Source organism: Blennius ocellaris (genome assembly GCF_963422515.1).
Source record: "Blennius ocellaris genome assembly, chromosome: 12".
In the NCBI taxonomy this organism is placed as follows: Eukaryota; Metazoa; Chordata; class Actinopteri; order Blenniiformes; family Blenniidae; genus Blennius; species Blennius ocellaris.
Window position 1 is genome coordinate 24,049,735 of NC_137661.1, and position 16,705 is coordinate 24,066,439.

The window sequence follows — 16,705 nt, forward strand, 5'->3', positions numbered from 1 at the left end:
TGGCTCCAAGACACCACCATCCTCTGACCCTTCCCTCATATAGCCTGCCTCCTTCTGAACCCCTCCTACTCTCACTTCCTCCAGTTACGTCTCAGCCAACCGGGAGTGCGCTCGCTGCTGGAATAAATTAAATTGCGGCGGTGTGGTACAGGAGGGAGGGAGAGTGCGCCCGGAATGCCATTCACACATTCCGTGCGCTGGGAGTCCGGGCACCGTCAGCATCATCATCGGACGCAGCGGCGGCAGCAGCAGCAGCAGCAGCAGCAGAAGAAGAAGCAGCGGCAGCGGATCTCCGTGCGCTCCGCGTGCGCCTCCGAGCGCGTCTTTCCAATCAACAGCAGCTATGAGTTAAGAGGACAGTGGCTCACCACGCGTCTCCCATGCGGGCGGTCCCCGCCAGCTTCCGCCGAATCCAAACTGTACAAAATGTGTTTTCAAAAAAAAAAAAAATAAGAATAATCTGTCTCCCTGGAAGATTTGACCCTCTCTGGAGCGCCGGGCAGCCCCGCTGCGACTCGTTCCATTGAAGTGGACCTACTGCGCCTACTGTGCGTCGTCTCAGTCTCTCCACTGGAAATATACAAGTGTGAAGAAAGATGAGTACGCTCTAAGGAGGTCGGATGTCAACCCCTGTTTTTATCCCGAAGTTGCGCTGCCTTTTTGTTTGTGTGTTGCTGCGATAATCCCTGCGATATATATATTATTAGTATTATTATTTTTTAATTTTTTTTAAAATCCTGTATTAATGCCGCTCCGTCTATGCGCTCAGCCGGACTCAAGTTCACAGGCTTTTCGGGGGATTTTGTGGAGACTAATTCCGGCCAGTAACGGATCACAATACTCACCGAATAAGGTAAAAAGCTCACTTTTAAAAATAGTATTTCACTTATTTCCATGAGTCAGCTACACGATATTACAGTGTCTCTGTTTAAAAGAACCCACAAATTTGAGCTTAATAATTGAATTAATCGCTCTATTATATTAAATTGTGTTAATTTTGCATTAATTTCAAACCATCTGAGCTTGACAAATGCATCCCCTCCATATTTCCAAACTAAACTGCATTATTTTTTTAATTGTACATACCTTGCTTCCACTCCTCTCTATTCTCCCTCCTCTTCCTCCAAGCAGGATCCATCAGGAGTGCAAGGAGAATGAGGAGTCACCGGGGTCGGGGGAAGCAGCATGAGTGGCCCGTGCATCTCCATTAGACTGACGGCCCTCATGTTTTTATGGAAGTGGTTAACACTAAGCCTGCTCCAGAGCTGGTTATCAATCGGGTCCAGTGGGGCGGACTCTGCCGGGGCTGGCTTCAGCGGCTCCACTGGGCCCCTGGGCTGGCTCCTGTCGGATAAGGGTCCTTTTCACAACTCGCAGGAGTTTGCAGATTTCACAGAGCGCTACCAGCAAGGATTCACCACCAAGTACAAGATTTACAGGTGAGAAACTGTCGATGGCACGAGTTCTTCCGAATTGCTTCTAATTCATGCTGTGTGCCGACTTTGGTTTTGACTCTTGTGAAAAGATGTACAGAAAACTAAAGAGAGGAGATGTCACAATTTCTTTGCATATAAACAAACAAAAAATTGCAGCTTTAGTAGTTGGCAAATTATGGGATAAGGCATTGAGAAGATTACTTAGTGGAGTTTCACAGTCGCATGAAATCTCTGCATTTTTTTCTGTATGGATTTGAGCTTCTTTGGGTGCCACTGCCTGCTTCCTCTTTTTTTTTTTTTTTTTGGTGGGTAACTGAGACATATGGTTGGAGTATGATACAAACTCTCAGAGTGCTGCATATCAGTGGAAACTCAAAGTGAAGATACCGCAGGAGGGTTTGGGCGAAGCAGCGGGACATAACAGATATCTGACTGAGCCTGTTGATGTGTGACAGTGGGTAGACAGGATGGCTTCAGAAGTGTGTGGTGTGAAGTATAGTGGGTGTGTGCTTAGAGGCAGCAGGGTATTGTTTGAAAGCTTGCTGTGATGTATGATGTAATTTTTTTCCCCTTTCCTTCTCAGTTTTTTTTTTTCTCCCCCCAAAAACAAAACTGTAAAAAGAAAAAGCTGCGCATTTCAAGATGTAAACTTTCACAAATAAATACGATATGGTAGAATATCCTACACAGCATCCGATACAATATCTTCTTTCCAAGAAATATTTCCACTATTTGTCAACAATTTTCAATCTTGCGTCGAGGGATAAAAGATTGCCATTTTTATCACACATGAAATTTAACGTGAAGTTGATGGATTATAAAGAAAGAAATGCAGCAGCAGGAGCCATAAATCCTAACTCTATGGAGCAGTCTCTCTTATTGTTGGCAGCTTGTGTGTACGCAAGTGTGGATGTCTGCTTGTGATTGTGTTTCCCCAAGTGTTTCGCCTTTTCATAAAAGAGATAGAGAAGAGAGTCTTTTGTATTGATGTGTACGTCATATTATAGATTTACACTTATTCTACAAATCATCAACTCAATTTTATTCGCATGTTCTTCCTCTCTGGTTTTCCATGTGACTGCCTCCATATTCAAGGAAGTTTTAAGGGGTTCTCTGAACCAATTGGAAGGTTGCCTGTTCGATTCCCCATCTACGTTAGTCATATATTGAAGTGTACATGAGCAAGACACTGAACCCCAAACTGCTGGATTGAGTGAGCACCTTGCATGGCAGCCACCACAATGAAAGCGTGTGTGAATGTGTTTAAAGTGCTTTGGGACTGCTCAAGCAGTTCGAATATGTTATATAAGTGATACAAGAACCCTAAACTCCCACATTGAATGTTTGTTCTCTGATACCAGTCTTTACAAAGCGTTAAACTTTTGTTAAAAACCGACTTACTCTTGGCAGAAGTGAAATGCTGTAATATATCTGATAGTGACTGGGGGGGGGGGGGGGGGGGGGGGTGCCCCTGATTGTTAGTGTGCCAGGTAAGAGTGTTGATACTCTGTGATGACAGTGATGTCGGGAGTGTCCACAGTGGCGCGGTGGAGGAGCTGTTGCCAGCTGAATAGAGGGTTGACTGACACTGGCATTTAGTAGCTGACAGGGGTGACAATGCCAGGCAAAGATAGAGAATGTAGCACCGTCGGCTCCCCCACATCCATCATTTCCTCCTTTGCTGCCTCTCTGCTGGCAGTCTCTTTTCCAATTCTCAGGATGTCTTCATAGCGATATTTCTTCCTTTCTTGTCTCGTTGTCCTCCTCCACCTTCTGCTCCTCCACCCAAAGCATGCATATTGAATGGATCATTTGCATGCATGGGAATAATCTTTCACTTTGCAGATGTTTTATCGTCACTTTTTTGTTTCCACAACTTTATCTCCAAGCTCTGTAGATGGTATACTGTGTAACATACGCCACAACTTTTACTGACCTCTATCAGCAAATATCTGCAAATGCACACTTGACAAGTCTATAACCATCCTTTTCCCCTTGGGCAACGGTGGCCTTTTCAGTTTCCACTGAAAAATAACAGTCTGTTGGCTAATTAGAGAAGAAAAAAAAACCAACAGACCCTCAAATAAAAAGGTGAAACATGGCGTTGAAACAGAAAATAATGTTCAAACATTGTCCTTGGCTTGAAAAATAATTTCTATTAGGCTTTAGAATAACGTGTATTTCAAGCATTGACATGCATTACTGATCAGCCAAGGATACTGAGGGTTGAAGAGATCAGAAGTGCCTCCAAACTGTTATGGGTTGTCTTCTTCTTTTTTTTTTGCGCTAGGATCTACAACAAACTCATGAATTGTGAAAGCCAAAAAATCCAGGCAAAGTATTATTTTGAGTCATTTGTATTGATCAACAACACCATACAGCCTCTTGCAGACACTTAACAACCCTTTATGGGTCAGTAAACATCCCGTTATTGCCTCTTGAATCATCACCACTGAGGTTTCGAGTTGGATAACGATGCACAAACTGGCGTTGCGTGGAACCGTAGAGGAGCCAAAATGTTCTCGCTTGTGATGGCTTCTCTCGCACAGATCTTGCAGAGATTGAGAACATGCATAACGAACACAGACAACAAGAAAATATCAATTAGCTTTGAATAGTTATGAGGCCAAAAAAAGGGTAAATGAAGACATTAAAGTCTTAAAAGCTTCCTTGCCTTTATCTCTATGCCTCTATTTCACATTTTTGTCTTTTTCTCTGTTGTCTCCCTCCGAACCCTCCACCCCTGCCTGCTCTGTTGAATGATCTCAAACCAATTGCTCTCCCTCGCTCATAAATATTCCCCAGAGCTCAGTTGGCCTTTCCCGTCAGTGGGGCAGGGGAGATGGAGTCAGGGACGAGGGGAAGACCTGGGGGAGCTGGAGTGGCTACAGTGGGAGGTGCCACTGTTTTATCACCACCTACTGGCGGCTTTCTACAGTGGATGGGCTTCTAATCAGTTCCAATTTTAATAATTTAACGCAATTGTTGAGTTTTATCAGAGAATTATCCAAAATGGAAGTTGTAAAGTACTTAACTTTCACTTTTTTCAAATATTCACTCTAGACTGCATTAAATGGACGGATTAAAAAGATTAGGGATTCACAGCTTTCTGTCTTTTGTCTCCAACAATGTGTGTGTGCGTGTGCGCGCGCGTGTGTGTGTGTGTGTGTGTGTGTGTGTGTGTGTGTGTGTGTGTGTATATATATATGTATGTGATATGATTTTTTTGGGGGGACTGAATATCATCTTAGTGAAATACATTTTCTTTCAAGGTCTGCTGAAATAACTGAAGAAAAACTAAATGAATTCACTGAATTCAAAAGAAAGCGACAAAGCAGCAGAGAAGTCACTTAGTGATATTACTTCTACTGTGATTGCAAAAAAAAAAAAAAAAACCTGCAGCTGTTATGTCAGCTATAATGGCAACTTTAAAAACACCTGGCTGTTATTATTTTTTTTCCTTCTCTCATCATGGCGAGAATCAAATCTTGTGGCTTTTATCTCACTCTGAAAGCAGCTCACACTGATGACATAGGATTAAATTAGGTCTTGAGGTTGGAGGCTTTTTTTTATGTGTACTTCTTGCTTACATGAGCATGAGGAGGTCAAAATGGGTGTAAAAATGAACAAAGGCATGCTTCATTGAATAATTTAGAAGCTTGTGGTGTTTGTGAAACTCTGGCTGCCAACAAGAGACGCTCGTACTTCGAGATTCCTTGGGTGTAGTTGAGCCACAGACACAGACAGTAGCGCATTAGTCAAAATGTCACCTCCTCCCTTCTTCTTCTTCATGGGCCATAACTTTTATATCACGCCTCATCTGGTGTGTTTTTGCCTCTCTTTTCTCCTGTCAGCCCACTGGCTCTTGCATTGACTTCATTTGATGTAAGGAGCCGCCTCTTGTAATTATGGAGTGATTAGTGTTTCAATTATATGCAGACATGTTTGCGGCTGCAGAGGCATGATGTGACAATGCTTACCTCCTTGTGCTTTATCCGTCTTGGTGTTTATGACTTTGCCATTGTGTTTCGAATGTTTTTGATGGGAAAGCACATTTTAAAACGAGATTACGAAATGGAACGGAATAAATGGGCATGCGACTGCAATGAAAAAGCAATGAAGAGAGGAGAGCGGGACAGAAGAGAGCAAGGTAACATAATAACATAATGCACTGCAATGCAACACAATGCTTTTGTGAGCCATAGAAAGATACTGAGGGTGCACATGAATTATTTAATGGTTAAGGATGAAGTATAAAACTTTTTGATGTATGTAGTGAATCTATGGTATACCTGTTATTACTATGTGCATATTTGTCAAATCAATGTAAATTCCTGTTTTGAAAAATGATTCAGCCCCTCTGTTCATCGTTTCTATGTTCTATAGTGTGAAGGGATGCTGTGCAGTGAGCGTCACTTTTGCCAGTCTGACTAATAACTTGGAACTCAGTGACTCAACCCCCAAACAAAAGATGCATACAAGTCAGAGTCTTCTGTTGTGGAAAATGAAAGGATATCATATATATAGAGCAATAGATAAACTGAAAGCTTTTGTTGGGGTTTTTTTTCTCTGTTCAAAGCATCGAGAAATGACTGTGTTGTATTTGGTGCTATATACATATAGTTGAATTGAATAGAATATACAACTGTAGGATTTACTGAGAGTTATTGGACTTACATGCAAATGGTGCACTGGAGACAACATACCTATGAAGACCACTGAGAATGAATCACTGGCAGTGACGTTCTATAGATGTACAACTATAGATCTGGTTTTGTGGCATATGCATCTTTTATTTTAAAGCAAGCTAAATCCAGGCTCCAATGTACTTCTTGACTTGAGCCAAGTGAATTTTAAACTTTATTGAGTGAATTGAAGATTAGACATCAATAGAAAGTAATACAGTAGAATCGAAAAAAATATATTTAATCACAGAGGGAAAGTTTTCTATCTATCTATCTCTCTATCTATCTATCTATGTCAAATAATCTCAGTTTGATGCATCTCTATGCAGTATACACTAAATCAATAACTAAACAAATCTATACCCAATGTACACTGATCTCTCTAGATATACATAATTACTAGACATACACATATTTCTAATTAGGTGGATATGGTATATGGAGACTACAGGGGTGGTGTGTAGACCTCAGTCCTCCCCCCAGGTACCCTGCTTACAGTAAGCGTTCTGTGAGAAGCTGACAATCCCTCCATGGCAGAAAGTCTATGCTCCCCTGACAGTGGGAAGTCATATCATGAATAGATCTCAAATCATTCATAGCAAATTTATTTTTCGATTCAAAACCCAAACACATATGAACGTTCAACATTTCCACAATTTACACATGTGCAATTTCTGTTGGGTTGCATTTTGTTTTCTGTCATTTCATGATTTCATGGGGAAAAAATAAAAACACAGACCCAAATCATGTCAAGCAATTTAAGGAAATTAAAAACCCTCTGTTTTCCTTCATTGGTTTACCCACAATAAAGTATAGATGATTGGATCCAGTTGGTTCATTTCACGCTTCATTTATTGTTGATGCCGTGTCTTTAAATTCAGAACGCATTCCAGCATTTCCCCCCCTCTGCCTCTTCACTTTTTCCGACTTGCATAACCAAATCAAATCTGACCTTGTGGTACACAATGTGGAATGCATTTGCCTGCAGTTCTTGTTGATCCTCAAGGCAATGGTCTTGTTTGTTTATAATCAATATATTAGTGTCAAGGAATTATCGTGGTTAAGCGTTTTGCAAACACATTACAAAACATATCCAGGAAGAGCACAGGAGAACACGAGTGAGATGTCGTTTCTTACCAAACTGCACTTTTCTCTTCAGCACAACACGCCAAAATAACTCGTTTCAATGAGAATCCTGGTGGACACCAGTCTGTTTATAAGACTCAGTCAGAGGTTGAATGTGTCTGGAGGACAGAAAGCGAGCAGTCCCGTCTTCTTGATAACCAGAGGCGATGGCAGTGACGAGGACTTCAACCAGCGTGGCGCTTATGGTTTCTGACAAGTGTGTGATGGGAAGTTACCAGGGCCAGAGGTTCATGGAGGCAGCCCATATGAAATTATTCCTCTCGAGTGTTTGTGCTTGAGTGAATTTACCATTGATGGTTGGAGTTATGCTCATAAAATAGGGGAATGTAAACTTGTTATTCTTGGACCTGTGAATGTCAGGAAGATTTCACCCCGAGAATGCATCTCCACAGTTGAAGTTTCTCTTAAAGAAGGTGTGACCTAACACAGAAATATCACACGAGGTATACTAGCTGTGTGTTTGTGTGGGTGTGTGGGTGTGTGTCTGTGCGTGCATACATAACAAAATTTTCTATATATAGCAACTTCATGTGAATTCAAACATGATTGCGAATGTTCTGATGAGGCAAAACAAAACAAAAAATTAAAGATCGAAGTAATTGACATGTAAAATAAGAGCAGAAAAACATAGATAGAACCTTCTTTTCAAAGGTTTAATGTGTGTCATGATTCATTAATTAGGTGCAAGTTGTTTACGCAATGTTTTCAAGTGAAAATGCACAACTTTTGTGTTTTGATGTCTGTTTACACAACAACAGTGCTCAACGCCACTGAAAAGGCAACTGTTTAAAAAAAAAACGGCTCCCAAAATGCGACGTTTTGAAAAGGCACGGACTCTCTGTACAAACAGATTGCAAACAAAGTGCAACTTATCTGAAATGCTGCTGCTGCACATGTGCACCACGGCCGTAGAAAATAGTTCTTCTCAACATGTGTGACGTGCTCAAGAACAACGTTTCCTCTGGATTGGCGTGACTCTCCTGGGACGTGGTAGTTTTATAGTTGAGAATCACCATAATAGGAATCCAACTTTGTCGTCTGTCCATACAAATGTATATTTGGTTTAAACGGATATTATTTTCAAAACTTTGCTGTGTTAACACTATATTTTTCTCAAAATACTAAAAATTGTGTTTTAACTTGAAACTTCATGTAGATGGGGCTTAAGACCGATTTGCTTGATCACAGTAAAGTATTTATCAACTGTAATTGTTAATTAATTTTTTTCAAACCTTCTGTATAATGATTAACGATGGCTGTCAACTTGGGGATAATTTAACTAGTTTACAGAAGATTTTGATTTTAGTGGGGGCATTAAAACAAACAAAATCCCATAAGGCAGTGTTCAATTTGTCTTCTCTGAGCAACCCAATCCCCAAAGAAAATGTTTGGATTGTATGGTTCTGCAAACCGTTGCCATTGGGTGTCCATGTTGATGAATGAAATCTAAGTTTCCTATTAGAGTTTCCAGGTTGTAGCTGATTACTCTCATGATTCTCATATTAATGATGACAATAATAGAATAACTATTGCAAAACTGTCATAGTTTGTTTGGATTTATTCATGGAAATAAATTGGTTTTCTTGAAGTAAAAATCATATTTTGTGTCAACATAAAGGTCAGTGTAGGTTTTACTGTGGCATAACTTTGCATGCAAAATTTGGTGGTTCAATAATTATTGGTGCGGTTAATGTATCAAAGTCTCCTTGAGTAAGACAATGAACTCAAAGTTGGTCATAGTTTAGAGACCTTGCATGGCAGCTGTTGCTATTATTAAAAGAGCAAATCTCTTTGTGCATGCTGAAACCATGAAAATGTGCTCTATGAGTGAACTCCATTCAATCTGCTTTCAAAAAGGGATTTGCGAGCATTCCCTTGGATGAAAGTGCATTTCTTCTTTATCCACCTAATAAATCAAAACCAAGATGCCTGTTTGTACTAATTTGTCACCCTTTTTACATATATATTTAAAAACATTTTCTATACAGGTAAAAGCCCAAAGAACATAGGTATGCTCTAGCCTTGATAACTGGTAAAATTTGGCGTTACCAATAAAATGTAAAGTTAAAAAAATACTTTATTTTATCGTGTACGTTATCAATTAAGAAAAGTTTATAAAGTAATTTAACAAAACACAACAGCATTATAAAGCAACAGAAAGAGATTTATGGTGTTAAATTATGAAGGAAAATTTCATAGGAAAGTCACAGGAATAACCAGTGCAAGTGAACTATGAGCCAGATATGAAATAGCAAAGTATTGCAGACAAACACAGATGAAGTAAAATGTCATAATATTGACATAACATTACAAGTCTTTAACTGTGCATGTAAGGACATTTGTCAATGATATCTTCTCATACGAGTTGGCCTGTAGCCAAGGGTCCCAGATCACATTAGCCAATGACATAAAATTCCAGGTGACACAGCCAGACGTAATACAATGCAATGCAACATGAGCTCTCAAACGATCCACGGTGAAACAGTGATGAGGGCTGAAACATGATACAAATGGTACAATGGATATGATACAAAGTGATAATATAAAACAGAATGCAATACAATAGGATACGATACCATAAGATACAATATAATGTTGTCAAATACAGTTTTCGAAACAGGTGCAACTGCATTGCCGTTTTCCCACAACTATAAAAACACTGAAAAATCAAGTACTGTTTATTGACTGACTCGTAAAAAAAAAAAAAAAGCCTCATAAAACAGAAATGGTCTTGTTACATTCAGTTAGCATGTTGATCTGCCTTGTTTTTATGTGTGGCTCCGAAGATGCATTGTGCAAATTTACAGTGTGCGTCTCAAATTTTTTAAAGCCTATGAAAGCATGCTATTGACAAAAAAATTGTTACAAGTGGGAGGATTTACTTTAGCTGGCAGCTCTTTTGTGATGTGCTTCATTTATTTGTGCATTTTGTGTACTTGTGAGCCGGGACATGTATACCACGGCGTGTATTAGCAGTGTGCGCGTGCCTCATTACGGAGACAATGTGATTCTGAGCATTCCTTGTTTTGTGTGTGGAGAGCGGTCTCCTGTCACCAGCGTACTGACAAATTGCAGTACAAAGGGGATAAGCAGTATTCATGTCAACGAAACCTCCTTCAAATCATGATCTGGCTGTCTCTGGGTCGCCTTTGCTTTTTTTAAACATTTATTTATTTGCTTTTGCCACTGTTGTAGTGATAGTCATGGAAGCGATGAATCAAAAAAATAGTAATTGATCAAAAAAAAAAGCTTTCTTCTGGCATTCCATCGTTATTTTTTTCCTCCAAATTAATGTTTTTTTTGGAAATATTGAATTGCTTATCAATAATTAGAATATAATATGGTACAGTAGCAATAAGCCAATGCAAGTTAATATTGTAGCACTGGAGACATTCTGGAAAGGAACAGGGGTAAAAAAAGGAAAAGGAGACGGTCATGGTTTTATAAACTGGTCGATTTATGATGTGTGAAGTAGTCAAAATCGTTTTGGTTGGAAGATAACATCAAATAATCAGTTCAATCAGATACTTACATCTAGGAAATGATCACTGAAATTGTTTTATATCTGTGAAACCAGACCCCGCTTTTACCGAAGTGTGAACAATGATTCGCTTTAGCCTAAATGCACACATACACATATCCACAATACATCTTACTCAATGATACATAAAGAGTTTGGTGTGGTGGACGGGGCCGGAGCCACAAATTGGCATTTGCAGCAGTTTCAGCACAGTATAGGGTCACAACAAAAAACCTGGATTGGCTGTAGCCAGTAAGCTGACTTCCATACAAAAGCATTCGGCAAGATGCTGATTTAAAGCCTTTATCGGAAATGTTGTTGCAATATGCTTGATTGCCATAAGCCACAGGTATGCATAAATGTAAATATACTTTTACAAAGTCAATAAAAATAGATTGAAATGTGAGATACATGTAAGGTATGAGCAAAAATATGTTACATATAACCTTCATTTGATTGTGCTATAATGACATGATTTGGGCCTGTGTGACTGAAGTGAATATTCTGTAAATTGCGCTTCAGTCCATCCTGTATATATATATATATATATATTTATGGGTTTTTTCCTGCTATTGTGTTTTGAAGAAAGTGGCACGTACTATAAGTCTAGCTATAAGTCTTTGTGCTTATTTTCGACTATGTAAAGTCACAATGGAATGAGCTTCATGAAATCTGAGAAAAAGAAAATAACATCAACAATCATCGAACTAAATAAAAAGAAAGAACGATACAGTAAATCGGTGAAATGCGTTGTTTTGCAGAAGAGGTTCTATGACATTACTGCGCTGGTATGTTTTTTTTTTTACTGACAGTTGTCTGGAAAAGAAAGCTCGTCTTCGGATGTAGGGAATAATGGACATATAAAATTGCCTCCTGCAGTCAACCCAGAACATCTTAAATCCTTAAAGAAACAGTCGGACACGTTGGGAATTATGTTTCTTCACTTTCTTGCCAAGAGTTGGCTGAGAGGACGGCTTCTGCTCTCCTTCATACGTATGGCTCCAGTGAGCAAATTATTAGTTTAACTTTGCATGAAGGCAAGAAGCAGGAACGGCTTTCACAGGCTCTGTCCAGAGGTTTAGAAAAACCCCTATAGCGAGCGGTGCTGCACTTCACTAATTAACGCGTTGCATCCACACTTGTTGAGTCCATATCAACGTTTGACAAGTTGTGGTTTTATGCAGTGTGCTGATTCTTGGCCGCACGCAGGTCTACCAGTATTTTGAAGTCTGGTGGCTATGAAGGTTCCAGGCACTCAAAACAAAAACAAAAAAATAATGAGGCTTTTCTTTTTAAGTCTACTATTTTGGTACTATTCTGGAATACTGAAACTCTGTTTATCTAAAGTGCGAAAGGAAAAAAAAAAACAACAACAACTAAAGTTTACCTCTATCTCCATATGGCCACCAGATTTTTCCCCGTTTGCGATCATCACGCCTCGTTCTCATCACCTGTGTCTCAATTATCTATCAGCTGTCATTGTTACGCCTGATGTACTGTATTTCAGTAGTTGTTTGTCAGGTTTGTCAGGTCTGCATACTTCTTGCTGTTTATGGTGTTTTAGTTTTGGTGTTCAGTAAACACGCTTGCTGCTTTTTACCCTTTCCCATGAAGTCCACTGACCTTCCTGCACATATTTTAGCAGTTGGGCTGCTTTCGACATTTTTGTTTCAGTAATTATTGTTTGATTCCATGTAGTTTATGTTTCCTGCATTGGGTTAGCTCTGCTACAAACAAAACAAGATTTAAGTTTGAATTTACTTAATTTTCTCACAGTCGGTTGATGGTTTTTGCATGATTATGAATCCCTAAATCAGCTTTTGAAGCCCAGTACTGACCAACTAATCCCTCCTGTGGGAAATAATCATGATAACCTAGATGTTTATAATCTGATGTGTCATGTCACTATATATAAAACAACATACGACATGGAGACCAGGACCCATGAGACCACAAGCTGGGCCTGAGGTTGTCAAGATAAAAATAATTACACAAATTGGTGGGAGTGAATGTGTGTTTGGCTTCACTCTCAAATGACACCTTCGAGTGAAGGTCTGCAAATATTAGGAATAACCAAGCTCAGGCAGGTTAAAGCTGTTTCTAGAATTCTATGATGGTGTGAAAATAAAACATTTGGAAAATGGCTCCCAAGGTGGAACTTTTGCGGAAAACATGCCATCTCCGTGGAAACAAGGAAAAACGCAACTTTTCTGTGCTGACCTTTTCTTTTCTCATCTGTTTGGTTTAGTAACCTTAGCACGAGGTTCAAAAACACACTGAACAGTGTCATGAAGAGGAGCTGTACGATTGTGGGAGTTCAACAGTGCACACTAGCATATCTGATCAATAAGGCGAATGCCACCCTTTCCGACAGCCGCTATCACTCACAATGCAGAGTTCCTGTTCTTCCCTTCTGGCTTTCAGCTCAGACTTCCTCGTCTGATGGGCAACAGATAGAAGCACTCCGTGGTCCCTGAAGCCATTTCCCTTCTGCATTCTGGACAGGGTAGGAGGAGTTGTAGCTAATTTGATTTGTGGCTTCTCACAGGAGAAAGAAACTTATAATATACACTGATGGCACTTTAACAATCTTGATTTTTATGGCTGATAGGCTCTTAGTCCCTTTTTGACATTCTCCTCAGTCCCTAATACTGATGTTGTTTCCACACATTGTGTTACCCACCAAACCCAAGTCCTTGGATTTTGAATTGCTGCATGCTATGATTCTGTATGCCATGTATAGATGTGTGCGTGTGTGTGTGTGTGTGTGTGTGTGTGTGTGTGTGTGTGTGTGTGTGTGTGTGTGTGTGTGTGTGTGTGTGTGTGTGTGTGTGTGTGTGTGTGTGTGTGTGTGTGTGTGTGTGTGTGTGTGTGTGTGTGTGTGTGTGCGTGTTATTTATGGGTTTTTTTCTGCAACACTAACGAAACACAAATAACTAGAATTTAACAGTTCTTCTGCACATGCGCAATTACACAGACAATAACGGCAATGGCGGCCTCCATAGTGTCATGACTCAGCCAATATTCGTCTGGGACTTGCTCGTTTTGTAGTTGACAGTCACCGTAATAACAATCCAACATGGTCGTCTCACCGTATGAATGTCCGTGTACTCGCCATTCTTAATGATGAGCGTGTTGGTTTCCCTCTCGTGTGTGTGGGGTGTCCATTACACGATCAAACAACAGGACCCACTGGTGGTCCAACATGAAAATCACATTGTTGAAATGGACATTGTTTGCAAAATGTCCCCCAAGTAAATGCGAAACTTTTACAAAATGAAAACGTCAAAACGATGTGATTTCTCTCAAGATTTGTAGTTTAAATGGAACTTGATTCACACTCATTTATGGTTAATGGTTTCTTGTGTATGAATTCGCTCTTTGTTACCTGTTAATGTGTGTTGGAATGAAGAATAGCTCTCTAAGCACATGACGTAGTAAGGCATTCAAGAAAATACAGCATGTAGGAAACAAGCTGGAGAGTTTTTTTCTGAACCATGACCACAGTGGCCTCGAACGTTCTACCATTTCCTGAAACCACTGCAGCACTTCTCCTCTTAAAAAAGCTTATCGATATATGATTCACTGAAACATCACCATGAGGCCAAACAACGTGCATAAATACCCACTTTCAGGAACACTATAAAAAAAAGTCCTTCACAAATCTCCTGTGACCCCTGGCACCGTTCCAGTTTGGGAATCACAAACTAAGATGGTTTTGTCACATCACAGATGTTGCTTTTGTTTGCTGCATAAACACATTTTGCAAGAATTCAGCATTTCCCTGGCGTAGACACATGCAGCCCGCCTTCTTTGCAGCTGAACAGAAATGCCAATTGCGATTATGCCTTAGAAATTATACAACTCAAGGCATTTAAGGTTTGAAATTGTAAAAGGCAGGCATTTTATTTAACATTAAAAACAGCCATTTGTTTGTGTATCTATGTCTAATAGTAGATGTAATGTTCATTCATCAGTTAAAAAAAATGGGAATAAAAACATATTTGGATGATTTGGGAGTGAGAATTACATTTTGTGGTCTATTGATGGAAACTGTAGTAAACACTGATTGATATAAACAAGCATTTTCAAATGTGTTGGTGACAATGCACTTTCCATCAAACTGTAAGGTTTGGCAATCACCAATTCAATTCACAAACAAAATGATTATTATCGACATGTTCTCAACCAAAAATGCTTTGTAGCAACACAACAACAAAGTGGTGCAGTATTGCAGCTGGTTGTGAGACATAAATAAATTAGAATGTATACATACACAGGTGACCTTCTCCCTTTCTTACTGAGATTGGCTCCAAATCCCTGTAACCCAAGGCAGGATCAAGAGCGTATAGAATAAGAAATAATACAATATATGGATGGTCAAATGCATGTTGTTGCCCATTAAAAAAAAACAAAATAATGAACCTGTATAAATTCAGACGTGATGTCAAAGTCTCCCAGATGCTTTCCATCAATCAATTCCCTACATCTGCTTGATCCAACCAGTCAGACACCAAGAGCCACAAAAAAGACTTACAAAAAAACAAAACTCCCTCTCTCACACAAACATGAAAAGATATACAATGAAAATACAATCTCTCCATGGGGAAGGCACAGAAACAGACACAAATATTTCAAATGTACAACAGTGGTCACCTCTCAAATGGATTAAACATGTTACAGTAGACCATAACCTTAAAATCAATGTGCATCAGAGGGCAAGTCCGCCTTCCCTATTAAAACAACTCATTCACTCACAGTTATTCACACCACAACAACAAAGTGGACGAGACGGTCAAAAGTCAGAAAGGTAAAATAAATAAAAGAAGGGGGGGGGATAATAAAATGAAAAATAAAATGGAATAATTACACAAATGATTACCAATTAAAAGGGATAGAGTCTCTCCCCGTCTTATGCATAGAGAGAAACACATGGGGAGAACAAGCAAACTCCAAACAGGAAGATCATCCAAAGGTGTTTTGAATTATATCCAAGTAGTGCAAAACTTTTTTTTTTGCATCAGAGGACATTCACTAAAACTGAGAAAACTTATAGTATTACATACGCGTTACTGTAGAGAAGGTCTCAAAACATATACATTGTAAGTGTGCACCTGAGACAAAGGTAAAAAAAACCAAAACATCTTATCATATTCCTCCTAATCCTCCACGACAATAGCCGTGCTCGTAGGTGGCAGTCAAGTGTTTGCAGAGCACACTCGAATGATGCTTCATATCATCAAAGGCATGGAAATTCGAAATACAACAGGAAACAGTGTGCTGCCTTGTTTATAAGGCCTCTCAGCAGGTTTAATAGGATTTTCACAAATTAATGGTCTGATGTTTGTTTGATGTTGTTGGATGAACTGTTGGTGGCAATTCAGTGTAGCGTTCACAACCAGCAGCCATTAACTACATCATTACACACCCTTTTCCCGGTCTTGCTCTCGCTTTCGCTTTTTTTTTTATCCTTCTGGTTTTTCTCAGTGGTGGGTCGGAGACTAAAAGCGCGTGAGAGCTCTCTTCCTCACTCACATCCGACTCCCACTCTCATTTCACTCTCTGGTTAAGACGGGATCATCGGTCGCTTAATTAACAAAACTGATGTGCTCCATGATGAAGGTGCCTTTCAGGAAACTGCTCACTGTGCAACCACCACGCGTCGACATTTTTCTCCCCCTCCCTTTTGATGTCATTCAAAAGAAAAGCTTAGTAATTCTTAATTTTTTTTTAAAATCATTTCCCTGTTGCTAATGATGCGTGCATATTGAGAAGGATCAACGTCACATCAGCTTAGGAAAGAAAAAGATAAAACTGCAAAACCCAGCAATGGGGAAAAATACAAATCTTTTACATTTTAGTGTCACATTTGTGGTTTGCTTGCAAGGAGTCCCAAATAAATGTAATTTAGTTTATCT

General features: G+C 39.6%; 1 protein-coding gene across 1 annotated transcript in view; it reads left to right on the forward strand.

The window, feature by feature from the left end:
• Positions 1–1,185: 1,185 nt before the first annotated feature.
• The window catches only part of LOC308137568 (BMP/retinoic acid-inducible neural-specific protein 3-like), a gene marked incomplete at both ends in the record, with an annotated part of 64,863 nt that continues 49,343 nt past the window's right edge, over positions 1,186–16,705 (forward strand). The window contains 1 exon segment of the mRNA XM_080506320.1: positions 1,186–1,439. Coding sequence (XP_080362446.1) covers positions 1,186–1,439 — 254 coding nt within the window.